At 41.2% G+C, this 26,980-nt stretch overlaps 5 protein-coding genes across 5 annotated transcripts; 1 reads left to right on the forward strand and 4 right to left on the reverse strand.

The window, feature by feature from the left end:
* Positions 1-121: 121 nt before the first annotated feature.
* Positions 122-2,713, reverse strand: LOC108598738 (organic cation transporter protein). The gene is given in 7 exon segments (XM_017985471.2): positions 122-463; positions 520-701; positions 769-1,538; positions 1,604-1,668; positions 1,671-1,709; positions 1,863-2,109; positions 2,168-2,713. Coding segments are annotated over 7 exon segments (1,800 nt in total). The 5' UTR covers positions 2,470-2,713; the 3' UTR covers positions 122-268.
* An 893-nt stretch (positions 2,714-3,606) lies between these two features.
* Positions 3,607-5,565, reverse strand: LOC108598282 (solute carrier family 22 member 7-like). Its single transcript, XM_017984898.2, has 6 exons — positions 5,372-5,565; positions 5,100-5,322; positions 4,924-5,027; positions 4,089-4,864; positions 3,853-4,034; positions 3,607-3,793 (listed from the first exon to the last, which is right to left on the reverse strand). The coding sequence occupies exons 1-6, from the start codon at positions 5,563-5,565 to the stop codon at positions 3,617-3,619; spliced, it is 1,656 nt and encodes a 551-aa protein (XP_017840387.2). The 3' UTR covers positions 3,607-3,616.
* A 236-nt stretch (positions 5,566-5,801) lies between these two features.
* On the reverse strand, positions 5,802-11,124 carry LOC108600640. The gene is given in 9 exon segments (XM_033293563.1): positions 5,802-6,588; positions 6,646-6,739; positions 6,801-8,646; positions 8,701-8,873; positions 8,875-10,164; positions 10,166-10,321; positions 10,323-10,471; positions 10,474-10,707; positions 10,765-11,124. Coding segments are annotated over 9 exon segments (4,605 nt in total). The 5' UTR covers positions 11,087-11,124; the 3' UTR covers positions 5,802-6,247.
* Positions 11,125-11,996: 872 nt separating this feature from the next.
* Positions 11,997-15,411, forward strand: LOC108598281 (DNA polymerase eta). Its single transcript, XM_017984897.2, has 4 exons — positions 11,997-12,062; positions 12,699-12,811; positions 12,867-13,685; positions 13,737-15,411. The coding sequence occupies exons 1-4, from the start codon at positions 11,997-11,999 to the stop codon at positions 15,340-15,342; spliced, it is 2,604 nt and encodes an 867-aa protein (XP_017840386.2). The 3' UTR covers positions 15,343-15,411.
* A 189-nt stretch (positions 15,412-15,600) lies between these two features.
* On the reverse strand, positions 15,601-19,104 carry LOC108598613 (organic cation transporter protein). The gene is made up of 5 exons (XM_017985312.2): positions 18,723-19,104; positions 18,419-18,659; positions 16,993-17,096; positions 15,986-16,934; positions 15,601-15,925 (listed from the first exon to the last, which is right to left on the reverse strand). The coding sequence occupies exons 1-5, from the start codon at positions 18,962-18,964 to the stop codon at positions 15,728-15,730; spliced, it is 1,734 nt and encodes a 577-aa protein (XP_017840801.2). The 5' UTR covers positions 18,965-19,104; the 3' UTR covers positions 15,601-15,727.
* Between the last annotated feature and the right edge of the window lie 7,876 nt (positions 19,105-26,980).

The following is a 26,980-nucleotide window of genomic DNA, read 5'->3' on the forward strand; positions in this document are numbered from 1 at the left end:
TGCAATCTCTGACCTATGGATATTTATTTTAAAATATTTTGTGTGTCCCAGCTTTGGTTTATTCTCTCCAAGCAATGTAGGTAAGCAATGAAAGTTCTTTAAGCGTTTAAAAATATTCTTATTATACAAATAGTTCCTGACAGTTTCAGTTTAGCTAATACTTTAAATAACAGTTTAAAAATATAAAATCAACAAGAAATGCTTAAAATCTTTGGCCAATTGGCATTTCAAATCCCTGCACTGTCTTCTCATAATTCCGCTTTTGATATCACCAAGATTTGTTAGTAGCCTCGTTCTCAGCACCGCCCGTGCGTCTACGGCGCGCAGCATCCAGATCACGCGCATCCTCCATTGTTGTGGGCAGCACTTTGTCAGCAGTTTCGGGAAATGCCAGCGTCAATAGGCCGCTGACCAAGGCGAACGTGGCAAACAATATAGACGGCGCATGCTGATAGTAGCCGGTCTGAAAATAAAGCGAGTTAGTTGCCGCATATGCTTGTGAGCCATGGGAACACTTACAAGCAATGTGGTTTGGGGTGCCAGCATGGAGCCAATGCGTCCCACCATGGAGCAGAGCGAGAGCAAGCTGTTGCGCACGTTTGTGGGAAAGATCTCAGAGGTGAAGAAGTACAAGATCTGAAAGCTGCAGGTGATGGCCATTTTGCCAATCAGAAAGAGTGTCAAGGCGCTGGCATAATTAGCTGTAATGAATACGGTAAATAAACTTTAATTGAGTTGACTCTAGCAAAATTATTCGATTGAGCTTACCCGTGCCAACAGCTGCCGAGGCGCCCATGCAAATGGCGCACAACAAGAGAGACATGCAAAGCGAATACCTGCGGCCAATGCGATCCATAATGATGAGCGGCAACAGCAGGCCCGGAATCTGCACAAAGCCATTCAGCATGAAGTTATTGTACTTGTTGCCGCCGAGATTCACCGAATTGAGACTCAGACCCAAGGCAATCAGCGTGTGTGTGAACCAACAAAAGCAGCAATTGGCAATGCGCCAGACAAAGAAGCGCGCAGTCTTCATAATTGGATACTGACTCTCATTGGTCTGCTGCAGCTTCTCGCGATTACTAGCCAGCAGCTCATCCAGCTGCTGCTCGGGCAGGTCGCGCTTATTAATATGCGCTGCGCGCCTCAGCACAGCCGCCGCCCGCTGCTCCTTGCCCTGACTGAGCAGCCAGCGCACGCTCTCGGGCAATATCCAGAGAAACAGTATTTGCAGTATCGCTGGTGCATACAGAATGCGCAAGAGCCAGCGCCAATTTTGCACTTGCGATGCCAATATGCCCAAAAAGGCTTCACCCAGAGCATAGAATATCGTAATGATGGTGGCAGCTGCCACGCGACGCTTGGGGCCAACCAGCTCAATGGCCAGCAAAAATGCAGTGGGGAACAAAGTGCTGCCCACAGCCATGTCCAGAAACTCAAAGCAGAGGAACATAACGTAGTTGCTCGACACAGAGCGCAGGAGTCCCATCAAAGCGCTCAAGGCACCAGCAACCGCCAGCATAGTGCGACGGCCATAACTGCAAATTAGAAAGTGTGCTTAGCATAGCAAAGGATTTCAGATTGCCAATCTGGGTTAGCTTACCGATCCGCAAAGAAGCCACCTAGCGGTATGCCCACGAATTGGCCCACATTATTGATTGTGCCCACTCATAAGGCAGCATCCATTCGTCCTCGCAAAAGATGCCAAACTGTAATAGAATCAATTTCAAAACAAACATTTAATTTCTATTTCATTCAAAGTCTCTCGAATTACGCGACGTAGTACGTACGGCTTTGTTATCAGCTTGAGATTTGTTCAAAATATTTACTAATTCAAGTCGATAGCCCTTTTAATCGCTTACCTCAGTTGATATGGTTTCTTCTTTATCTCGAAACTTGAAATCAGTGCCGCAGCTTTCTGTCGTATCATTAGAAAAGTACTCCGGTTCACACACTTCACTGGAGAAGTCCATGACTTCGACTTCTGTTAAATTGCCGTATACGTAACGTTTGCACGAGGCCCAGCCGGTCTTGTTGTAGGGCACTGTAAAATTCAGCCAGGGCGCCTCATACAAACTGCTGGGACTATCGCACTGCGTTATATTGCATCTGCAAAAAAGTTGCAAACTTGACATTGGCTTTGGCTGACATTGGCAGCAAAACTCACCTGTGCACCACTGGGCTGGCGGTGAAGACATATGAGATCGAAAAGAAGGCATTAAACACCATCGGCACACAGAGCAGCACATAGTTAATTATCTGAAAGCGTCCAAATTGTCCAATTCTCACAAGTATGGCATCCAACGAATTATCTTCGCTCTCATCCGCCGGCCCCGCAGCCGTCTCGCCCGCTGCCTTACGCTCCGACTCGGTGTCCGCAGCATGGCCATTGCCATTGCACGCTGCTGGATTTTCGTTGGCAGCAGCAGCAGCGGCAGCGCCATTGGAACTACGATTTTTGACTAACATTTGTACAATTATTTGTGAACTGGTTTCAGTTACAGTCCGAGTTATTTATTGTTGTCTGCCTTGTGATTATCCACGTGTTAAAATGCACTTTTTATTTGTAGCGTCAAATGCGCGCGATTTATAAATATTCTCGTGGTTCGTTGTGGGCTTTTTATAGCCCTCCTCCCTCCCTTGGTACGCGTATAGCACCAAAGCGTATTTTCGATTTCGTTGTGGCGCTCTTCACTCGAGCGTCTAGCTGGGAGCAACGCTGCTCACTGACTACGACTCTTGCTTTGTGTGACCAGCAAATCAACTGGTTGGATGTTGATATTGATTATACTCTACGCTTAAATGGGGCATATGCACTCTAGCTGCCAAGCAGTTGTACATAAATTTAGAGAGTATTTAAGTTTTGTCTGTGCTGTGCTTGTCTCGTTTCTCTTTTTTGGCTCGCTTACTGACGCACTGATTACGACACTTGTCGGCATGCGATCCGCTGCTCTCTTGCTCACGCGCTCTCTATGCGTTTGTTCTCTTTATCGAGTTTAGACTAACGCTCTTTGGCGCTTATCATAAGTTTGCTTTGCTTATAATTCAGTTTGTTTGTTGTTCGCATTTAGTCTCTTAATGTCTTTAACGCTAGTTTATTGATTGATAACAAATAAATGGCATATTGATTGCTTTTTATCATCGAGCACGGGCTCATAAGCAGCTGTTGCCCTTTGTTTGATTTGTCAATGGGTCAATGTGTTCTTGCTTGTGAATAAATAGATAAGGTTAAGTAATTGGAATGGTAAGTTTTATATTTATTTGGGAATTTCTCTTCTTATAATGCGCGTCTATCTGACGTTTGACAAATATCTACGTATATATTTCAAATCAGCCAATATACACTTGTGCATGTGATAAAAATAGCAAACAAATATATAAATCACTGATTATACTTAATTTTTTTAATAGTAGTCCCTCTGCAGATATATGACAGATATTATCTTTCAACACTATATAATCTGATATGTCATTACAACGCAGATTAATCAAACTGTCCAATGACTTTGAAGAATTTATACAAGATCAATAAACTTTTATTAGAAAAGACAATCAGTTTGTTAGCCCAAAGCTAAATTGAAACTTTCAATAAATGTTTATGCTTTTCAGTCGCTGGTTAGACACTTTTGGTTTGCTCTGTTGGCTTCTGCGTGGGTTTATCCATGGCCTTGGCTTCCTCCAAAGTGGTGGGCAGCACACAGTTTGCCGTATCAGGCAAAAACACGGGCAAAACGGCGCATATTAGGCCAATTACGGCCAAAAGCAAATGCGGTGCGTATTTGTAGTAATGCAGCTGCAAGTAAATTGGTCCGTTAGCCAAGTTAGTATTAGTTTATAGTTGGGCTTAGTTACCAGTAGAGTTATATATTGCGCTGAGGTGCTGCCAATGCGTGCTATCATTCCCAAAAAGGCCAGCATCCTATGCCTGCAGTTGGTGGGGAATATTTCTGTGGTGAAGAAGTAAATGATTGAGCCGCTGCTTATGGCAAACAAACTGGCCACCAGATAGAGACAGCGGCTTAATATGAAATGATCTGCAAGTAAGCATAGAAAAGTATTAATAAGCAAGGCAGGCGCAGTCCACTCACTCCAGTCCACAGCCACAAAGATTAACAGCAGCAAGGAGCTCAAGCTGAAGCTTAGGCAGACACCCCAGCGTCGTCCAATGCGATGCATTATGAGTGGAGCCAACAGTTCGGCTGGCAATTGCATAAAGCCCAGAAAAATAAAATTATAGAACTTGTTGCCCTGCAATTCCATAGAGTTCAATATTAAGCTAATGTTAATAAACTGAGATCCCATAAACAACAACGAACAGATAAGAATGCGCAGTCTCAAGGCTCCAAACACCTGTCGCATGCTGTAGTGACCACCACAAGCTGAAGACTCTGCAAGCATCTTACGATTAGCACGCAACAGTTCGGAGAGCTGCGCTTCTGTAACTTCGCGGCGGTTCACTCTGGCAGCTCTTCGCAGTATTTCCAACACTTCAAGTTCCTTAGAGCGACTGAGCAGCCAGCGCACGCTCTCCGGTATGTAGCATATAAGCAATAGATGCAGTAGCGCTGGCGTGTAAACAGCACGCAGCAGGTCACGCCAGTCCAGCAAATATTTGGCCAAGTAGCCCAGCGTAGCTTTGCCCAGGCCTATGTTCATGTTGACAATGGTGGACACCAGCAGGCGATGCTTAGGTCCCACCAGCTCAATAGCCAGCAGAAATGCGCAGGAGTATATGGGAGCGCTGATAACCATGGTCAAAAACTGCAGGCTGATGAAACTATAGAAGCCGATGGCATGGGAGACTGCCAGACCGGCGAAGGCGCTGAAAACGCCAGCGACAACCAGCGTGGTCTTGCGTCCATAGCTGCAACATTCGAGTAAAATTTAATATGAGCAGCTATAAAGCTGAGCTGCTTGCCTTACCGATCTGACATGTAGCCACCTATGGGCACACCCACCAACGATCCCAGATTGGATGCAGTGCGAGCAAACGAAAGCAAACTCTCATCCTGGCAATGCAAATTAAACTGAAATTAAAACGAACAAGAAGCATAATTTAATAATCAATCGTATTCCATATCCATGGCATAGATACTTACCTCAGTGGCAATGGTGTTTTCTTTATCCACAAACTTGTATCCTGCCTCGCAGGGCACTATGTGGCTGCTATTGAACTGCTCCTCATCGCAGTTAAATTCATTGCCAGGCACGGCCGCATACTGCTCACAGCTGGACCAAGTTCCAGAGGACTCTGGCGTGGTAAAGTTAAGCCAAGGCTCTATAAAGCTGCTATTCGCAGTATCACATTGAGGTATATCGCACCTGCAAGTATTTGCATTAGAAACCAATTGGCACTTGATGAATAACTCACCTGTGATGCACATTACCGGAAGTAAAAACATATGAGAAGCTTGTGGAGCTTATGAAGAAGATGGGCAGACAGAGCATCACATAGTTAATAATTTGATATCTACCGAATTGACCTATCTGTATGATCAGCGCGTTAAGCTGATTATCTGCAGTGTTGTCCTTTTGCTCAACAGCGACTGCCGGGCACTCCTCCATGCTTAAGTCCGTTCAGCTGAGCGAATTGTTTAAAAGTAATCTAGTTTCCATTTTACACACAACCATTTACATTTTAAGGCATGTTTTTGTGCATTTTTTTGTTGATTTAATTATGTCTGGAGTACGCCCCACACGCCCACTTACTAGAGTTTAAAATTTGTTTGCAATTAGTTGAATTTATTGTTAAAACTTGATGCAAGAATTTAATAAAAATATCACTTGATGTTGGAGTGTATGTATGTGTGTGTGTGTTGAGATAGTCAGAGAGAGAGGAGTTTAAGCTAATTATAATAAAATATAACTTAGTGATAACATAAAGCATTACGACAGACTCTTAACTGGTTTAATATGGCTTGCTACTAGCGAATACTGCATTGCATATTATAAGGTACAACCCATAAATGTTCGACAGTGATTATTAACATAAATCATTTAGCTAGCACGACTATAATTATAATTAATACCGACCGATACAGTAGTGTTGCGCTTGTTGCTCAAACAAAAACAATATAAATAATGCCTAGTCGCATTCTTAGTTGAGTTATTACAAAGTGCTATATATAAACTTGATATATGTGTATGTATATACGTGTAACTCTACATGTCTAGTTAATATCAATCTTATCCATTTGCAAAGTGATAACGTTTTTGTTTTTTAAATTCAATTCTGTACCCACACAGCTCAGAGATTATACATAGGATTGCTGGTGGCATCAAACAGCTGCGTGCCCGTCGACTCGATCATAGAGCGCAGCGCAATGCTGCGCTGCTTGGCCACCGCCTTACGTAGAGTTAGCTCGAACACATTATCCTCGTCGATGTTGTCCATGGGCAAGTGTGCGCGTCCACCCGCCGGCTGCTCTGGCGTCTTGAACACCAGCTGCTCATGCTCATACAGCACGCAGGTGTCGGCAAATTCCTTGGCAAAGTATTGCGCTGTGTTGCGGTTCTGTATAACTTCGCTGGGAAAGCATTGCAGCAGCTCCTCGAAGCTCAGCTCAGCCACAAGATTGTTTAAGATTTCTATAAAATAAAAGCATTAATATAATACAAATTTAAATATTTGAAGAGTGCTCTTACCTGCCACATGTGCTTTCCAATCTTTCAACGTTTCCTGTTTACTCAGTATCTTGCGCAGCAAGGACTCCCAATGCTTTGGTGTAAAGCCACAGGACTGCAATGAAAATACAAAAGTTTTATTTATAAGCAAATAAACTGTTTATATCAAGGCTTACCTTGCCATATTGCCACAAGTAGGCCGGACAGAAGCTCAGCATATAGTTGATGGCCAAATTCTTGGGCAATATTATAACCAAGAAGCTATCAATGCCCATCAGCTGCGGCGCCTTCTGTATAAAGGCCAAGAACTCTGAGATAATCTCGCGATCAATTTTGCTGGCGGCCAAGAGACTTTGAATTTTGAGTGTCAGCGTTAGCAGCTCATTGTGCCAAGCGGTAAAGCGCACTTCAAACTCGCCCTCGTCCTTCTTGGGATAGCTGAAGTCGCCACGCTCGAAGGGCGGCAAGCGATTTAGGTACTGCGGCCGCTCCAACAGGCAGGGTATGGGTCTGATGTAAGCCTTGATGTGCCGCTCAAACTCCTCGCCCTCGGCTAGCTTGTAGTCGGGTATGTAGGGCACAAAGATGAGCTTGTTGTTGAGCGCGTCGCTGACGCTGCGCACACTCGGCTTGGCGCAGTAATTGGGCGCCATGCCCACCATGTAGGCAATGCATTCCATGCGTAGATTAAGAAAATCCTCACGACTACTTTGCTGCTCCACATCCGCTGGCTGCAGATCTGTAATGAGATCACTCAGACCTTTCAGCCTGCCCATATACATGCGAAAGAGTATCTTGAGACCCTTAAGATTTGTGGCCGCCTGATCATCGTCTGGCTGCAGCTGCGACAGCGATGCATTCGAGCTGCGTTTCTGATAGGGCGAGCCCTGCTGATCCTGCAGCTGATCGTATACAATGCGCTGCTGGCGCCCGCTTATTGATGAGCGCTCATCTGGCGCAGAGCTGGCGCAAGAGCTCGACAAGGACTGCACATCCGCCTCGCTGTGTATCGACGGCGCACGCGAGCTGCTGCACTCCTCATCGTAGTCATCATCCAGCTGCGGCGGCGTCTGCGAACGCACCTCAGCCGCCTGCTGCGACGAGCTCACATCATAGAGATCATAGTAATAGACTTGTAGTATATTGATGAACACCTTCTGCGAGGACTGATAGCCCTTCTGGCCAATGTGCGAGGCAATGTAGTTGAGGAACAGCTGCAGCACCACATCCAACGTTAGGCTGTGCTCCATGCAGAGCGCATGTATGAAGGCATCGCTAATGGCTTCAATGAGAGCCGCCTGCTCTGTGGCTAGCAGAATCGTTTCGCAGAAATCCGAAAAGGATACAATAGCATTGGGCGTGGGTGTTGACGCTTTGTTCTTGCCTTTGGCCTGACGCTGACGCTTGCGTGCTGGAAACTGTGACTGCGAATGATCCGCTGCCTGCTGCTGGCGACGTTGATAGAGCACTGTGCTGTCATCGAAGAGCACGTTCTTGTGCTTGATGAGCGCTGTGGCCAAAGCACGGCGTGAGCACTTCGCTATGGTCTCCTGGGCCAGCAGATAGTTGGACATGCGACAGGCGGTAACAGCGAGCAGCAGCTGCTCATCGGGCGTCAGCGTTTCCAAGTACTTCAAATAATTGATAAGCTCAATGCCCATGGCATCCGCTACAACGGGCGAGCTGAGCATAATCTGTGGTATATCCGCCGGCGCATGCTTGATGAACATGTTGAGAAATTCCTGCGACAGCGGCACTTGCTTATAGCCAGGCGGCAACACGCGCGGGGGCGTAAAATAAGGCGCCACCAGCTGATGCAGAAACGAGGACTTTAAGCGATCTGTGCCCAGGCTGAGCAGAAAGAGCTTTACAGTATAGATGAGTCCCACCAGCTGTGTGGTGTCCGCCGCTTGATCGCCGCACATAAACTGCGCTATGTAGTTGTTATAAATCTCCACAAGCTGCAGCTGGCACATCTTGTAGAAGCCCGTGGCCTGCAGATAAACCTCCTGCTTGCTGGAGCTGCAAGCAAAGCGTTTGCTTAGTTCAAATTTAGAAGCTGCTAATGCTACTTACCGTATGGAGAAATCCGCCAGCTTGCGGCAATTCAATGTGAACATCTGACGCAGCTGCTGCTCACGCTCTGCGCTTAGACGTTCGCCCTGCAGCGTGAGACTCAAGCGCAGCATGACATGCGCCTCCTCCATGAGATCGTAAAAGTTGCAGCTGCTAGCGCTGCGATAGGACTCCTGCTATGCCCTCGAGATCCTCAACAATGTGCTCCACATGTGGCACCTCCAAGCTATACAGCGTCCATTCGTTCAACACTGAAGCAGGTGCGGAGTTGCTGCTGCTTCTAAGCAGACTATGCTTGGCCTTCGCTTCCGCTATCAGCCGCGCGGCTATGTTGCGCTTCACTGTCACCACAGCCACCTCGCCAGTGCTGCGACGCTTGTGCTGCTCCAGCGCTGCATTGGTAATGAGCACCAGCTGCTCGCGATTGACGCAGACAAACTGCACATGCATAAAGGCGGCCAGACCTATGACAGCAATGGCAGCGCTAACATCTGGCGAAGATTCCTCGGGGAACAGACCACCTATGCTGGGATACTCGAAGCGATTGTGAAACAGCTTGTGTCCAATGCGTGAGGTATGCGTCTCCACAGACTCCGAGGTGACTGCATACACCACATAGTCATTGAGATGCACTTGCAGCACGGGCGCCGTAAAGCTGTAAGTGGCCACTGGCTTCTCGTTCTCGCTGTACCATTTGCCCTGGGCGCAGAACTGATAGAGATAACCATCGACGCTGCTGGCCACGAGCAGCGCATGTCCCACGCAGCGCTGATGTTGCGCGGACTTTAGAGTGCGACGATTTGCATGCTTGAAGGTGGTCACAGCACTGGGCACCTGCTGATTACCCATGTCGTACTCATCCTCCTCGTCCAGCTGCTCGCCGCAGCGCTGATAAATCGCCTTAAGATCCATGCAGCGCAATATGTCCAGCACGCGCGACTGCGGCTCCGAGCTCTTCATGCAAATCTGCAGCAGCTTGCGCACATCGTACTGCACAGAGGCATCCTCTAGAGAATTGCTGCCGCCCGCAGCCATGCCACGCACATTCATAGCCTTGGCTTCGTTGATCAGTTTGATTTTGATATCCGCAGCACGCTGTGGTGCTATAGTAATCTCCAGAGAGTTGTCCTCGCCGCCGCCGATGCCGCAGCGACTGCCTCCGTGTTCACATTGATCCCACTGAGAGCGCAGCTCAGGCTCAAATTCACGTCCATTGGCGCTGTTGACCAGTCGCGCCACATTAAAGTCCAAGGGCGTGCGTCCGGCTAGACCAGCACCATTGGCCAGTGCTGGCTTGTTGACGCCGCTGCTGGAGGACTGCAGCGAGTCGCTTTCGCAGCTCTGACTGTGCGTGCTGCTAACAGGCGCCGCGCTGCCCTTGCTGCCCAGGCTAAGCGACTCCGACAAGGGCTCATCGACTACGTAGTCATTGTCCAGGCAGCTGATATCCTGCGCTGCTGCGCCCGTAGCTGCAGCCTTTGTTGGCCAGCGCATCCACCACCTTGAACGCAACGCAATAACGATGACTGAGGCAGGCAATGACATTCTCCGCCAGACACAGACGCAATGGCACAAAGTTCAGCTGCACAAAGAACTTGAAGGGCAGAAAATCGATGAAGGAGGAAACGCGGCTGCGTATTCTCGTGCACGCAGAGCGTATACTCATAGAGATAGATGCGATCGCGACTGCTCACTATAATGTTGCCCGAGGTCTGACAGCATTGCACCAGCTCGGGCGGACTACGCAGCGGCAGCTCAATGACATCGATACCTCGGCCAGCGGTGTCTTTGGTGTGGTCATGGAGGCAATGCGTATGGTAATAGGCAGCTCGTTGAGCTTGGCGTCTGCGAACTTCCAAAAGTTGGCATAGATGCGCACAAACATTTTGGTGTCATCCTCGGAGCAGACTGTGTTGCTGTTGCTGCTGGAGGTGCAACTAATGCTGGTGCTATTCGAATGCACTGGACTGCCAGCTTGCTCCTTCTCCAAAGTAAGCAAGTACTTGCCTATTCAAAAAATAAAGCATAAGCAAATGTTGCAAGACTGCTGATTGAGCTACTCACCCGCCTCGCAGTAAATTAGCTGCACCACTTCACCCACGGTGGCTAGCGTGTATCGATTGGGCAGACGCTCATCGTTCGCCGGCGTGGGCGATGCAGTATCGCCGGCTGACTGTTCCTCATGCACTGTTGCATATTCCTGCTGCTGCTGCTGCTCCAAAAGCTCCTCCTTGGGCTTGCCTGCTATGTCATAGATCTCTATGAACTGCTCCGCGCTGCTGATGGCAATGCGATTGTTGCCAATCAGCGTGGCCGCCAGTATGTCTCCATTGAGCGCATAAGTCTGCTGCTTGGCAAAGTTATACGCCTGCAGTATCTTCACCATGCCGACGACAACTGCTGCAAGCAAAAAGCACACAAAATATTACTCAAGTAATCAGACAAAGCGCGATACAACGCCCCGAATGACTTCATCGAGCGGCGTTCGGCAACGACTGACTCGCAGATAGCTAACTCGAGTGGGTTGCTGCTGCCGCTGCCGTTCTCAGCTCGGTCAAGTGGTTGCTGTTGCTGCTGCTGCTGCTGTATAGAGCAGCAGCCAAGTGCCATTAACATAATTGTGTTCTGGGGGCGGTCTTTAGCGTAATTCTAGAAGCACTAACTGTGGGTTAGACGGCTTGAATTACGCACTATTTAATTAAGTCGAATTTTTAATAATAATATCTCTGGCATTCAAATGCGGGCAAACAATGAAAAAAGCAATCAATCTTTATGAATTTATTAAATGAAATCATCAAGCAGGCATTTGTTACGTTAAGCACTAAAATATTTACTCGAGTGTCTACTGTATACTATGTAATTAGTTATGTGTTTACAATCAACTAAACACAAGTCGAAAAGTGATTTTTTATGAACCTGACTTTATAAATTACTACAGGTCAGTGCTGCACCTGTCACTTCCGTAAAATTAGGTCACAGCACTACTTATAGTCCAACCACCTCTAACCCCAACCCCCTGGCCAGCAATCACACCCACCCACACTATTAACTGTCACAGCATTTAGGCATGCAATAAATATAACTGCCACTTGACGCACATGGAGCTGGGGCCTAGGGCAGCTTGCCTACGTGTGTTTGCCTAATTAGGATTAAGCCATAGCGAAAGGATGGCAAGCATAAATAAAAAAAAACTCGCGGCATGTGACGCACCCAACGCCGGCGCTATAAAAGGGGCAACGCAAAAAGAATACAAAAACCGGAAATAGAAATATTTTGCTATTTCTGAGCGGTCAATAATGGCGTTGATAATAATAAATGGGAATGCGTGCATTAACCCAGATCTGATTGGAATAAGAATGAAAGTATGTGTATGCGTAAGTGCGTGTGTATGCATATATATATGTATATTTGTCTGACTGTGTGCGCTGCATTTGGAGTATAAAAATCAATAAAGTTGCGGTTTGCCAAGAGTTTATATAATATGCCGCAACTAAGGCCATAACAACGTATTAAGTTACACAACAAAACTTGCAATATGCAGTTCTTAACCTTCACTGCTTTAGTTTAACATAAACTTACTTAATTTATTAACAGCTAATTAAATTTTCATTCATAATCCTGCATACATACAAAAATCACAGAGAAGTTAGCGTCGTGGGTGTTGTATTCTTATTCTTATTTGTACGTTTATTTCATATACAATGCACATTTTTTTTTTACATTTTTTAGACCCGCACAGATATTAAAAAAAAAATAAATAAAACTATTTGCACTCTCACTGCATAAATTAATTAGACAAACAAATTCGCCTGTTTACATTTTTCAATGGCAATGACAAAGTATTGCCAACTAACTTGAAAAATACGCGTTGCCAACTGGCATCAGCTGTTCAGTTGCAGTATTTTATTTTTGGTATTTTCAGTGTACAAAAGCGAAGTTATCCGCGCAGTAAACAATTAATAAGCGCCAAATGAAATAAAGATAAACAATTCAACAAGATGAGCAGCTCGACGCGTGCCTTTGTGGGCATGCAAAATAAATATGATCGCGTTATATTGCTGGTGGATATGGATTGTTTCTTTTGCCAAGTCGAGGAGAAAATGCAGCCGGAGTAATTATGTGAATAAATAAGCGTGCTATGTTTTACTATATTTCACCACTTGCAGATACCAGGGAAAGCCGCTGGCGGTGGTGCAGTATAATCCTTGGCGTGGTGGCGGCATTATAGCTGTCAACTATGCAGCGCGTGCCAAGGGCGTCACTAGACACATGCGAGGTGATGAGGCCAAGGAGCTGTGTCACGATATAATCCTGTGCAAGGTGCCCAACATAAGGGAGAAAGCAGATACCAGCAAATATCGTGATGCAGGCAAGGAAGTGGCAAATGTGCTGCAGCGTTTCACACAGAAACTGGAGAGAGCTTCGGTTGATGAGGCATACCTGGACGTTACCGAGACGGTTAACAAGCGCATGGAGCAGCTGCAAACAGGCGAATATACACTAAAGCCCCAGGAGCTGGTGAATACTTTTTCAGTTGGCTATGAGTGCATTGGAGAATACGTAAACAAGATCACCAATCGTTTTGCCAATCCCTACGTGGATGATGCGCGCTTCATGCTGTCTTATGATCACAATGACTTGCCTGCCGTGCGTCAAAGCGACTTACGGCTGCTGATTGGCGCCAGCATAGCGGGCGAGGTGCGTGCAGCTGTCAAAGCGGAGACGGGCTATGAATGCTCAGCGGGCATTGCGCACAACAAGATACTCGCTAAGCTGGCAGCTGGCATGAACAAGCCCAACAAGCAGACAATATTACCGCTGGCGGAGATACCAGGACTATTCGATACGCTGCCAGTAGGCAAGATCAAGGGCTTGGGTGGCAAGTTTGGTGAGACGGTGTGCGAAACGCTGGGCGTTAAGTTCCTGGGCCAGGTGCTCAAGTTTAGCGAAGCAGAGCTGCAACGCAAGCTAGACGACAAGAGCGGGTGAGTAGAGATAACAAATTAATGATCATTTAATAAACAAAATACTTGCAGCAATTGGTTGCATCTTATTGCTCGCGGCATTGATCTGGAGGCGGTGACGCCCCGCTTCTACAGCAAAAGCATAGGCTGCTGCAAGAAATTTCCTGGACGCAACAACATAACAGGCTTGAAAACTCTGGAGCATTGGCTGAGTGAACTATCCAGTGAGATCAACGATCGCCTGGAAAAGGACTTTATGGAAAACAATCGCAAAGCAAAGCAAATGGTGGTGCAATACGTGCAGGAAATTGACGGCGAGGAAGTTTCCAGTTCACGCTCCGCTCCAATTACTCAATGCGATCAAGAGACACTAGCGAAGCAAGCCTTGGAGCTAATCAAAACTAATACTAAGACATTCTTGCGCGCAGGCGGCGATTCTGCATTGAACAATGCCATTCGCTTTCTGGGCCTTAGCGTGGGCAAATTTGAAACGGCGTCCAATGCGCAAAACAGTCTTCAAGCTATGTTCGCCAATCAAGCAGCTAAGAAGCGGCGCATCAGCGCAGAGGAGGATCATGTAGAAAAGCCAGCAGTTGTGGAGCCGAAGGCAAAGCCCAGCGAGGCAGCTAAAATGAAAAGTTTCTTTGCCAACTATTTGCAAGCAGGCAAAGCAGAAGCAAAAGCTGTGGAAGCTGAAAAGGAGTTGCCGCCAAAGCCAGCGCCAAGTGAAGCAGAAGCAACGGTGCCTGCAGCTAAGAAAAGCGTCTTTGAAACGTACAAGCGCAAACTAATAGAAGCAACTGTGGCAGAGGAAAACGGCGAAATACCGACTTCAACGCCACCTGAGCTTAAGGAAAGTTTCTTTGCTAATTACTTGAAGCTACAAAAGGCGAAGGATCAAACAAGCGAAGAAGCTGCTGCAAATGAAGACTCTGCAGATATGAACGATTTGGTTGCTGAGCTGGATGAGATTGAAGCAAGTAGCGCCAAAGTAGAAGAAAATACTGAAATATTAGACATGCAGCCCTCCACATCGAAGCGCAAATTGGAGCAAGAGAGTCCCAGCCAAGATTACACTAAGAGCTATGCTGAGTATGCTCAGCCTGTGCTGAGCACAGATCTTATTACCATGGTCAAGTGTGAGGAGTGCGGCGCACAAATTCCCGATGATCTCAAGGCATTGCAGACTCATCGTGATCATCACTTTGCCCAGCAGCTGAGCCATCAAATACGCAACGAACGCCGCGAGGAAATGCAGCGCAAACGCCTGAACGCTTCAACCACAAGTACTAGTTCACCTCCGTCCAAGCTCACTGCAACTAAAAAGTCTAAAAAGACAGCTAGCACCACCAGCGTAGCCAAGACGAAACCTGGGAATAGCATTACAAAATTTTTGGCGGCCAAACCATCATCAGAGCCTCCAGCCAGCACGAGCAGTAATCCCATGGAGCACTGCGCTGAGTGTAAAAAATATATAAAAAGCGTAGACATGCCGGAGCACTTGGACTATCACATGGCTAAGAAATTACAGCGTGAGCTCAACCAGCTTCAAGTGCGCACCATTAACTTGCCTTCCAAGAAGGTTTCACCCACTGCTGCCAAGAAGCAGCTCAACTCCACTTTGAACAGCACGACGGGCAGTAAATCCATAACGCAGTTCTTTACTCAAACCAATTGACCAATTTACAGTATAAATCCGAATTGAATGTTGAGCTTTAAGTTGACCAGTGCCATTTGCTATAAGATATAAAAGTATTAGATTACACGTTTTTTTTTCAAAATATATATCAGAATTGAATGTTACCCTTTAAGTTGACCAATGTTTTTTCCTATAAGATGAAAGTATTATATTTACACGCTATTTTTTCAATTGTTAACTCTGAATCTGAATTAATAAACAGAAGATGTTTTCAATGCTTTAAAGTTTAAACCTATATTTGTACATAATATGTATACTGTATAGATAATATCTATTATTAGATATCTATATATAATGCATAGACAGAGTATGTCTTTTAAACTTTGTATTGTCTTGGCTGGCTTGCTTATGATTATGCTTAGAGCTAAGAAGCTGCGATAGTAGTCGGTACATTTAGGTCCTGCGCCTTGGAGGGTTTCTTCTTAATGCCTATGGCGTCTGCTTCCTCCAGCGTGGTGGGCAATGTGGTGTTTGTGGTCTCGGGGAAGAAGAGCGATAGGCAACCACTCAATATGGCAGCGCTGGCAAAGAGTATGGCGGGTGCATTGGTATAATACTTGGCCTAAAATTAAAAAGCAAACTTGAAGCTAGGATTTAATTATGTGTCTATGGTTGGACCTACCAGCAGTGGCGTCTGTGGTGCCAGCATGGATCCGAATCTGCCCATCATAGAGCAAAAGCTGAGCAAACTGTTGCGCAGATTTGTGGGAAAGATTTCGGAGGCAAAGAAGTAGAGCACCTGGAAGCTGGCTGTAATGGTAAGTTTGCCCACCAGGAACAGTATGAGCTGCAGCAGCTGATGGTTGGCGGCAAAGATGGTGCCAATGCAGCAGAGAGCGCTGAGCAACATTAGTGAGAACAGCGAGTAGCGTCTGCCAATGCGATCCATTATGAGCAGCGGCAAGAAGAAGCCGGGAATCTCGACGAGCGCTATGTAGGCAAAATTATTGTACTTGTCGCCATCGAGCAGCACCACATTCAGGCTGAGACCGTAGTAGACGAGCACATGCACGATCCAGCAGAGCGAGCAGTTGGCAATGCGCCACTTAAAGTTGCTGAAGGCTAAACGTATAGGGAACTTGCTCTCCGTCGACTGCTGCAGCTTGTCCCGATTGGCAATGACCAGCTTGTCCAGCGCACTCTCCGACAACTTGCGCTTGTTCACCTTGGCAGCTCGCCGCAGAATTGCCTTGGCGCGCTCCTCCTTGCCCATGCTGAGCAACCAGCGCACGCTCTCGGGTAAGATCCAAAAGTAGGTGAGCAGTATCAAGGATGGTATATAGGTAATGCGCAGCAGTATGCGCCAGTCCGGGAAGTACTTGGCAAACATGGCCAGCGCAACTTCACCGACGGCATAGAAGATGGTAATGACGCTGCAGGCGACAACACGCCGCCTAGGTCCCACCAATTCAATGCCAATAACAAAGCATGTGGAGTACAAAGTGCTGCTGGTCATGTTGTCCAGGAACTCAAAGATTAGGAACCACACATAGCTCGGTGAGTAGGAGCGCACAATGCCCAGCACTGCGCCCAAAATGCCGCCCAAGGCAATGGAAAAGCTGCGTCCATAACTGTCAAAGGCATAGAGGTCATCAATTGCTAAGTGCTATGGAAATTTTTATAACTCACCGGTCTGCTAAGAAACCACCTAGCGGTATGCCAAAGAATTGTCCAAGATTATTAATGGTGCCCACAAGTGATAATTTCCATTCATCATCGCAGTAAATGCCAAACTAAAATAAGTTCTCAAGTTGGTGAGATCAGGCAATAACAATGCGTTTCCTAATAGAAAAGTTTCCATAATAATTTCTCAAGTACCACAATGGCTTCATTCGTATCGTCATTATTCACTTAAATCAGTCACTTGTCTGTCTATTTATGCGATTTGTTCTAATTTACAATATACAAAGCACAGTGCGCAGCTTATCTAAAGTTGAGCGCCCAATTACCTTTACCCCTGAAAGCTTCTCAAGCAGACACGGACTAGACAGGTCTGGGCATTATCTTTTGTGTACAGATATGTTGAAGTAAACAATATTTACTTACTACCGTTTTATCACATGCGATTTCTTTATATTATTTATAATTAAATTAATGACTTGTTATCTCAGGTTATAGCACTTTATTGAAGTCAGTTAGGCACTGAACAAAATTATGTCATGGAAATTAAGTTTTATTGATACAGTTGCTGTCGAATAAAAAATTTATTCAAATTGTTCTGTGGGAATTTCTGTTCTAAATTTTATAACCTGCATGTGAATTGCTTATCCAATGGGGGAATTACAAATAAAAAGTTATATTACTAATCTGTGCATGTCTAGAGATTTATTTTAATTACTTTTGTATTAAACGTTTGTTAATTATGTTGTTATTTATAGGAAGCGTAATGTAGCTTTGAAGAATTGCCATGCAAAAAATAATGCCCAACAATATAATATATGCTTGCATTTCGAGTTATGAAATCGAGTATAACCAGTTATCTAAGCAAATATTTGTTTTTGTTTATTATTTTACGTGTCAAACTTTAAAAGCTTAACATTTAACGAGCAAACGCCTAAATTGCTCATTCATAAACTTTTTGCTGTTTTAGCTTTAACTTGAATTTAATTAGCGCACACTAGAACAGTTAGTTATAGATAATTTCTTTTCAAACTACTTTCAAGTAGTATATATAGTATATACGGTATATAGTATAGAGTCAAGCTCAGCTGATTATGAGTTGAATCAACTTTCAACAAGCAGTTAATAAGCCCTTGAAATTTTACAGCTGTCTTTACATTCTTATCACGTTTACTACAAAAGTTTCGGGCCCCGTTTTGTTATTAAAACTCAACTATTTATTGACACGCTTATTAAATGAGTTAATCGGCATTGATATGATTTCTTTTTAAGCCCCCACTGGACTGGTGACAGTGGTGTATTAGAAATCGGAAGACTAATTATCAAAGTCCAAGTCTTGTCAGAGTCTGGGATGTTTATTGAACTGATAAGATGCGGAGCCCCCAACGTCTGTGCGCTGACGTGGTTTAAACGCCAGACACACTTTGATACTCACGTCATTGGAAATGGTAACCTCTTCGTCGCGGAATATGAAACTGTCGTGGGGGCAGCTCTCAATGGACGTTTGGTCATAGTTCTCAGCTAGGCAAATGTTGAGCGAATGATTCCAGTTGGTCAGCTTGTCGTTGCCATAGCGTGTGCACTTGTCCAGATCGTTGCCCCGCTTGGGTATGCTAAACTGTGTCCACGGCTCCTCATACCGACTGTCCGGCCTATCACATTCTGTAATGTTACATCTGTTGGTAGTTGGAGAAGTTCTTTGGTGACCAGAAGCGGACTAACCCTTAACTAAACTTCACCTGTGCACCACTGTGCCGGCCGTAAAGACGTAAGTTACGGAGAACATGGCGTGAAACATCATGGGCAGGCAGATGAGCATGAAGATCATTAACTGAAAGCGCCCAAATTGGCCAATGTGCTTCAGTATGGCATCCAGCGTATGATCCTGCGGATCTTCAGCGAGTTTGCCCGTGGTTGGCTCCATTGCAATTGCGGTGCCGCCACCGCCACCACTGGGTGGTGTCACATCCATGGCTGTCATTTGTTTATCGTTCCCTTTGCGCACTTAACGCAAAATTCTACACATTTACTCGCGGTTTATTTATACGCGCGCCTTTCTTTATTGCTTCTTTTGCCAAGTTTATTTACGCCACCGACCAATTTGAACGTTGTGCACGCCACGACAACTAGACACAGACTGAAATGAAAGCGTCGCGATCAACATCAGCGCGCCGCTGTCCCGACTCCCTCACTAACTCACACACACACTCGCATCCCAACGCCCACTTGTCGCTCTCACTAATTGGGTGCGAACGCCGTCCTTACAAAATAGCGCCCCTCTCACTCTCTCCGCTCTCCGCTCAGCCAGTGATAAGCTCTATGCGATTTAGTTAAACTGTAAACTCTATCGGTGCGATCGCTAATCGAAGCACTTAAATATTTGTGATACAGTCTCTTTGGCAAAAGTCATTGTTTGATTGTTGTTAGTTTAGCGAAAAATTCAATTGCCCTTAGTACAGTGGACACACTTGATAAACGCTGCTTTATCAATTTTATATAATTTATATATGCAAATGTAAAAAGTTGCCATAAATCAAATTATTGCCTGCTAAGAGTTTCCATAATTTACTTTATTTTTATCCCATTTTATTTGTTTTTCCAAATATAAAAGCAGTTGGCTGCCTGCCAAGCAACAATGTAAACAAATAAAATTCTATGCGACTGTATATATTATGATCTTGAACTATTCCCACAACGTGTAAGCGAGAACTAATTGCCTTTCCTAGCGGATAAACGTGAACTAATTGCCAAAGCGGGAGTAAAATTATTATTATTACCACATCAGCTAAATCCGCAACCGGTTGCGGCTTAATTATCCAACGCTTTCAACTGCGAAACGAAAACAACATAAATATGATTTGTTTGTTCAGCCATTGCCAATTGTTTTAATTTTAGCCTTGGCTCACACATTGTACTTTTTCAGTTAACTTTAGTACTTTGGCTTAAGCTCGCACGTGCTAAGATGCCTATTTTGGTTTAATCGTAATCGTAGACAACCCATTCAGCTTATCAGTCGAACTATTTAGCTACTCGTCTAACAATTTGCTATCAATTTTGTTGATCTCACTCATCACTTATCGTTTTTAGTTACTCTTTAATCTATTTACGTTTTGTTTATGAATGAGGCAACAAGTTGTGCATTTTTTATTTATGTTTGACGTTGACAATATTTCGTTTCGTTTATCACATTTTATGAATGGTTAATGAGACGCAGACAAGCAGGAGAGAGTGAAAGAAAGAAACAAACGAAAACTTTAGACTGCACAGTGGACGCTCGCAAAATAGAACCAAATGCAATAAGCAAATCAAATCAATAGATGAGCAGTAAAATCCACAGTCTAAGTGTTAAAACCTCATTTTTAATTAGATCTATATTTTATATTAAGTTTGTCTTAGTCAATTTTTCGTTGTCAATATATTCGCAAAAAAGAAGCGCCGATATTAGCGAAACCAAGGCAATATTTCAATCTGACTCATTTTGAAATGCTTTACTTTGATGTCTCTAAAAATTGGTTTTGATTTTGCCGAAAAATGATTTATGATTTTAATTTTAAGCACTCTCGCCTACATATAATATTAAATGTTTATTTTAGCGCTTTTAGCACTAACCATAGCAATACTTACCTATATATTATATATTATATACTATTTGTCCATACTGTCACCGCAATAAAAAACAAATACTTGTAGTTTTTTTTTGTTTGAATATATCTAAACACATACCTTTATTTAATGAATTCAAAAATTGCGTTAAATTCTGTTTGTTTTTCTATATCATTTTCCTTTCCCCCGTTTTGTGGTACATTTTTAAATTACTTCACACCCAAATACATATACATAGAAAGTATCCTCTAATATTTCAGTGTTGTTATAATTCTGTGTATTTCAATTGTTTTTTTTTTTTGTGTTTTTTGTTGTTTTGTAATTTTTTTTTACATTTTTTTTTGGTTTAAGTTTACTCTTGTTGGTATTTGAAGTAAAAAGTTGACTCAAAATACATTTAGTTCGAGAACGCAACACATTTATCTATGTTATGTACTTTTTGGTTTTTCGGTTTTAAAAGTTTCACTTGAATTTTTGGGTAAATATGCAGTATTTGCGTGATTTGCTTGATATAATGATAATGATGGTCATGATATTGGTAATGATAATGATAATAATGATATGATGGTATGCTGAGTAACTGTCTTGAATTAAATATGTTGTTGGTAAGTAAAGTGTGTGTGATTAAATTTCAACAAAAATAATATATGACTGTATAAGTTGTATATATGTGTAGTATATATTTGTATATAAGTATGTATGTATCTGAGTTATGCACTGCTAATTAGTATAATGATCAATTTGGTTTAAATAATTAACTTAATAGCATGCTCAATAATGTTTCATGTACTTTAAATCTATAAATTCAATTATAATGCACTTAACTTTGTGTGTGTGTGTGTGTCCTCATCTAAAACTCTTGTTTAACATATTTAAGATGCCCGTTCATGCTCAAATTATCATACTGATGTATGTGTGTGAGAGTGTGTGTGTGTTATGTATGTGTGTTGGTTTTGGTTATGCACACACATACGCATATATGTCCATATATAGTATATATATGTAAATATTTTTAAATATAATTTGTTTTGTTTTGGTTTTTTTTTATAGAATTGTAAATATATTGTAAATAATGTTTTGCATTTTTTGTGTTTTTCTTCTTTATTTTTTTGTTGTTTTTGTTTGTTTATCAACTTGTTGTTGTACATTTCGCCATTATGCTTGCATTGATGAATTAATACCGCTCTTTACCGTTGCTTATTGTATTTAGTTTAAACATTGTTGTGATTATGTAAGTGTTTTGGTATGTATGTGTTTAACATATACTATAAGTAAGTATTTATTTATGCATATTGTGTGGAGTCTGCTCCGCTCTAGAACGCTTGACATTAAACAAAACTGATTGCAGTTAGTTTATTGTGCTTTTAATTAACACATTGGATGCGCGCGAGAGAGAGTGAGACATGCTAATTGAGATTGTGAGAAATCAATTAAATAATTCACATGCTCAGATCTGCTGCTATAGCTATGCCCAGCGTACCTAGAGCAGCAACCCAATGGAGTCCTTTTGTTGGCCAAGCATGTTGCTTTGGTAGCTATGCATACTAACTATATTTTATTTGTTTTGTTGTATAAGTAGAGTCGTAATACACATGTAGAATAAGTTATTGTTGTACACAGATAAACAAATTATGCATTTTCATTTTTCTTTTGGTTTCAATATTTCGACGTTCATCTAAAAGTTCCTTAGTGTTGCTTCAGTGCTGCTTGACTTGTTGTTAACAAAATCTGCTATAGTTTACGCCAACTCTCTTGCTTCTGCTGTGTGTGTCTGTGTGTGTGTGAGTGAGTATATATATTTTTATGTTTGTACGCATAATGCTTGAGCCAACTATAAATGGTTTTGACTATAGCTAACCAATTGTCACTAAGAATTCTCTGGCTATACACATCAAAAAAATCTAAGCAGTGCTGTGTGCTATTTTGAATTCACTATCTTAAACGTTTCAATGCTTGCTTTTGTTTTTTGAATATGTATGTATTTACCAAAAATTGGTGGTTTTGAAACCAACAGTTGTTCTTTCTTCACTTGTTTCTGTGTGTTTTGTCTGTGTGTGTTGGTGAATTCCAAAACACTGAGAAGGAAAAAACCTACCAATAAACCAATAAATTTGCACTACAAATTGGCACTATAACTCTTAATACGCTTCTCACTTAAGTATATATTTTTCCAAAAAGATTTGTTTTTTTTTGTTTTAGGCATTTTCCAACACTGGTTGTTACGCTTTACATTTAATAGTTGTGTTTAGTTGCACATTCTTCTTGTGTTGTTGTTATTATTATGACATTGTTCATTTTTGTTTTCATATTAGTTATTGAAGCTCTAGTTTTATGATTGCCTTGCAGTTTTTTCTACAACTTGTAAATATTTTCAGTTAGTTTCTGTCATTTCTTCAAATACTTTATATTATTATGTTAAGCAATTTATTATTATATACGACTGTTATTTATAATATCTTGTAGCTTGCAAATTCAACTATAAAGGGGAATTCATTTAGAAAGAAAATCCAGTGCTCATATACACACACATCTCAAAATCGTTCCCAAGTTCTCAAGATTAGCCCACAAATTGCCTAGCGATTGTCTAACTTTTCTCTCTAATATCATCATGCTGTTCATCAAGGTCAACCCATAAATAGACATAGCCTCTGAAATGCAATATAAAAATGTCTTAAAAGTTAAACAATCAAAATTGATATTCACCCTGTAGATTTTTTGGCACGCAAAACTTTGTAACTAAATAAACTACAGCCATTTGAATTGATATTATTGCAAACTGAAGCCTCTCTCAGTAAATTGTGTGGTAAGTAGTGTGCACACTTTGCTTTATTCATAAATATTAATGTTTGTTATGTTTAAATAAGCTCAATTTAAATAGCTGTCAATGTTTGTTTTTTTGTGTTGGCATTCAAATGAGTTTACATAAGTTTAGCGCTTGTTTTGGTTTTGAAATTCGTATAATTCCTATGTGTTGTTCCCCCAAAAAAGAAGCAAAAATTTACATTTTTTCTCTTGTTGTTGTTGTTGTTGTTTTGGTTGTTGTTGCTTTAGCTTTAGCTAGCTTGAAACAAAATACACTGTATGTTTGCAGCTTATACATTTGGCCAGTTTGTTGGTTTGGATTATATTTTATACATTCATTTTGTTTTAGTTTATTTGTTTATTTCTTTGGCACAATTATGCAATACTTGTTTGTTATTTTATGATGCATTTAGGCGTTGTTAATATGCATTTGTATTTGTTTATAATAATTTAATCTTATATTTTAAATATAAGTTGATCCCAATTGTTCAGTTTTATCAATTTTACTCTGCGTTTCTCATTCTTTTCAATTACACGTGAAAATAAGTTGAAGTTGTATGCACTATGTATATAGTAGTATACTCGTATAGTAGATAAACAGATTTTTGGGGCGCAGGACTTAAGAACTATTCCAAGCGGATTTTGTTTTGTTTTGTTCATTGAATAATGCAATTGCCTTCTAAGGCTGATTAATTGTTGTTGCTTTTTGCTTTACACATATACAAAAACACACATATATCGTATAGTACATTTAGAATCGGATAACTTGATTGAAGACATAGAGAGTGTTTTGTTTTTGTGTTATCTAAGTTATGCTATGCGCCAATTTCTTCAAGCCAATTACCAATTTTAGCCCCAGCCTGCAAACAATCTCAACTGATATTGTCCTGTCTAATGAACATATTTTAGAGAGTGAGAGTGCTTGCTATGTTATGTTTGTTTGTTTGTTTCTTTGTATGTGTGTATGTAGTTAAACCTTTGCTCTATATAAGTTAGTGGTTATAGTATGCTTGTGTTTATTATTAAATGTCTGAGAAACCTTAGCTGTTTCATATGTATACTATTTACTTTGGCAAACTGTAGTAGCATGCCTACTATTTTCCATATTTCAATTGCTTTGATGAATTGGAATACACGTAGTTCAATTTTACGTTTGGCTTTCTTTTAATCTATTCGCCAATACGCCTATAATGCAGCAACGAAATGTGTAAATGTAATTTTTGCAGGATTATTCTTAAACTGACTGCGCTGGAATAGTATTTGCTCAATCCTTGCTTCCAGAACTCAGAACTTAGCTTCTAAATATTATTTATTCACTTTCGCTAGAAGCTTTGCATTCACAGCTACTTGGCATTAGCATCTTGCCAATCCTATGCACAATGTTTATGAGAGTTGGTATTGATTTAAATGTGTTGCTTAACAATTTCTAACATCAATATTCAGTTAATAAATTTGTATATGTTTTGCTTGTTTTTGTTTATGTTTTCTTGTTTAGATCAATCCAAATGCATTACCAAATTTTCATGTCATTGCTCTAAATAAAAATTCTTTTCTTTGATAGATCTTCAGTTGTTACTCTTTGGATATTAAATAAGAATATCTAAAATACCTTAAAAGTTAGATTTTTGTTTCTTCTTGATTTTAACTTTGCATTTCTTTTATGTATATGTATATAAATATGTATTTTGTTTTGCTTTTATCATTTCCTACATTTGCATTTTAACAATCAGATTATTTTGTTTCTGAATCCTTTCATTATTTCCTTTGTCACGCCTTTGTTATGTCAAGTGCCTTAAATGCTTCTGCTTTACTTACTGTAGTGTAGAGAATTTCATAATAATTTTTGTTATTTTTGTAATTTTCGTTTACGTTTGTATTGTAAAATTGTGAGCAAATACATTCAAGTGATTTGTAATTACACTGAGAGAAACATTTATGTAATCGTGTGTATACTATGTGTGTATTTTAATAATGTACTTGTATTTCTTTCTTTTCTGACTAATTGCTGATAATATACGGATAATGCATCGGATTTCGGTGTTCAACTACTATTTGCAGCTAGTCTCTTTGTTTTAATAAATCATTAAATTTCTTTATTACATATATATATATATTCAACATATGCAATTACTAGTATAACGGGCAACTCTACACAGTGGTTCTTGATGTTGTGGTTGTGTTCAATTGGTTGTTAGAAACTCGAATAGCTTTGAGCAATTATCTTGGATATATGCATATGCATATCTGCCTCTAAAAGGGATAAGTTTCATGTTGAAGTTACTTGTGCTTGACGAGCACTGAAGCTGGGAAATTCATTGAGGAAATTCATTGTTGAGCGAAAGTCGCTGGAAAGGTAGAAATAGTATAACTCACATACATATTTATCATTGGTTTTTGTTTGCGTTAAGTAGTTTGAGAGTTATGGGCAGAGAAGAACATTTGCTTGGATTTGTTTTTGGTTTTTAAGGCACCATTTAAATTGCTTTTCTTACACGTATTTTTCCATTGCAAATTTACAAGTTTTATCAACAAAAATTGATTTAATAATTTACATACACATATTACACACGTATATAATAGTAAAAATTCATTTGAAATTGTTACTTTGAGCTAAGTAAATTTTTATACACGTACATACAATTAGTTTATCCCTTTCTTGGTTTGTTTGTTTTCAATTTACATTTAAGCCGCTGTTAACCCGCCAACGTACATTCTTTCATTCTTTAAATATTTATGTATTCGTAAATGTATGTTGTTTACTCTTTAAATTATATAACTTGGGCAAAAATTCACTAAATATTTCAAATACAATTAAATACAAGTGTACAATAATTTATTTAATATATATATATATATATATATATATATATATATATGTTGTATATTTTTATATTTAGTTATACATATACATATATACGCATTTAGTTGTCATTAAATTGTTATTACTCAACTTGTTGCTGGTTTCAAAAAATGATTGCTTTTAATTGCCGTTTATATCAGCGAAATATTTGTCACTAAAATCACGAAATATGTTTCGCTTGATACATTTTTTCTTACTTGATCCTCAACTTTAAATTTTTTAAATACTTTAGCGTATTTGTTTTTTGTTTTTTTGGTATATTTAAATGTATATTGAGTGTGTGTGTTTCACTTAGCTAACAGTTATGCAATATTATGTTTATTAATTTTAATTGTTTTTGTTTGTTTATGCTATTAACAATTTCCTGTAATCAAGTTTTGCTTCATAAGTGTATTGAAAATGTGTATCCATTGTTTAAACTCATAGTTTTAACTAAGCAATCTGAATTATTTAAGCCACTTTGCAAAACAACATTTGCTTCCATTCAATTCCACTTGCCCGAAAAATTTCTTGTCTCTCGGTGAAAATAAGAAATATAGAATATTGCATGTATAAATATTTTGTTGTATGTGTTGTTTTTTGTATTCTCTGGGGATATGTTTGACATTATATGTGTGTGTGTGTAATTGTATGTTTTATATTTGTTACTGCTTGATTATATAATTACATATATTGTGGATATGTTCATTTGGTAATTTGTGTACTTAATTGTCTAATCAAAAATTTGACACA

Source organism: Drosophila busckii, chromosome 3L (genome assembly GCF_011750605.1).
Source record: "Drosophila busckii strain San Diego stock center, stock number 13000-0081.31 chromosome 3L, ASM1175060v1, whole genome shotgun sequence".
In the NCBI taxonomy this organism is placed as follows: Eukaryota; Metazoa; Arthropoda; class Insecta; order Diptera; family Drosophilidae; genus Drosophila; species Drosophila busckii.

Coding starts and splice junctions, on each gene's coding strand:
- LOC108598281 (XM_017984897.2), top strand. CDS start 11,997: ATGGCGTTGATAATAATAAATGGGAATGCGTGCATTAACCCAGATCTG. Junction 12,063..12,698: donor TGATTGGAATAAGAATGAAA/GTATGTGTATGC, acceptor CAATTCAACAAG/ATGAGCAGCTCGACGCGTGC. Junction 13,686..13,736: donor AAGCTAGACGACAAGAGCGG/GTGAGTAGAGAT, acceptor AAATACTTGCAG/CAATTGGTTGCATCTTATTG.
- LOC108598282 (XM_017984898.2), bottom strand. CDS start 5,565: ATGGAGGAGTGCCCGGCAGTCGCTGTTGAGCAAAAGGACAACACTGCA. Junction 5,028..5,099: donor AAAACACCATTGCCACTGAG/GTAAGTATCTAT, acceptor TTTTAATTTCAG/TTTAATTTGCATTGCCAGGA. Junction 4,865..4,923: donor GGTGGCTACATGTCAGATCG/GTAAGGCAAGCA, acceptor CGAATGTTGCAG/CTATGGACGCAAGACCACGC.
- LOC108598613 (XM_017985312.2), bottom strand. CDS start 18,964: ATGACAGCCATGGATGTGACACCACCCAGTGGTGGCGGTGGCGGCACC. Junction 18,660..18,722: donor GCCGGCACAGTGGTGCACAG/GTGAAGTTTAGT, acceptor AACTACCAACAG/ATGTAACATTACAGAATGTG. Junction 17,097..18,418: donor AGGTTACCATTTCCAATGAC/GTGAGTATCAAA, acceptor AACTTATTTTAG/TTTGGCATTTACTGCGATGA.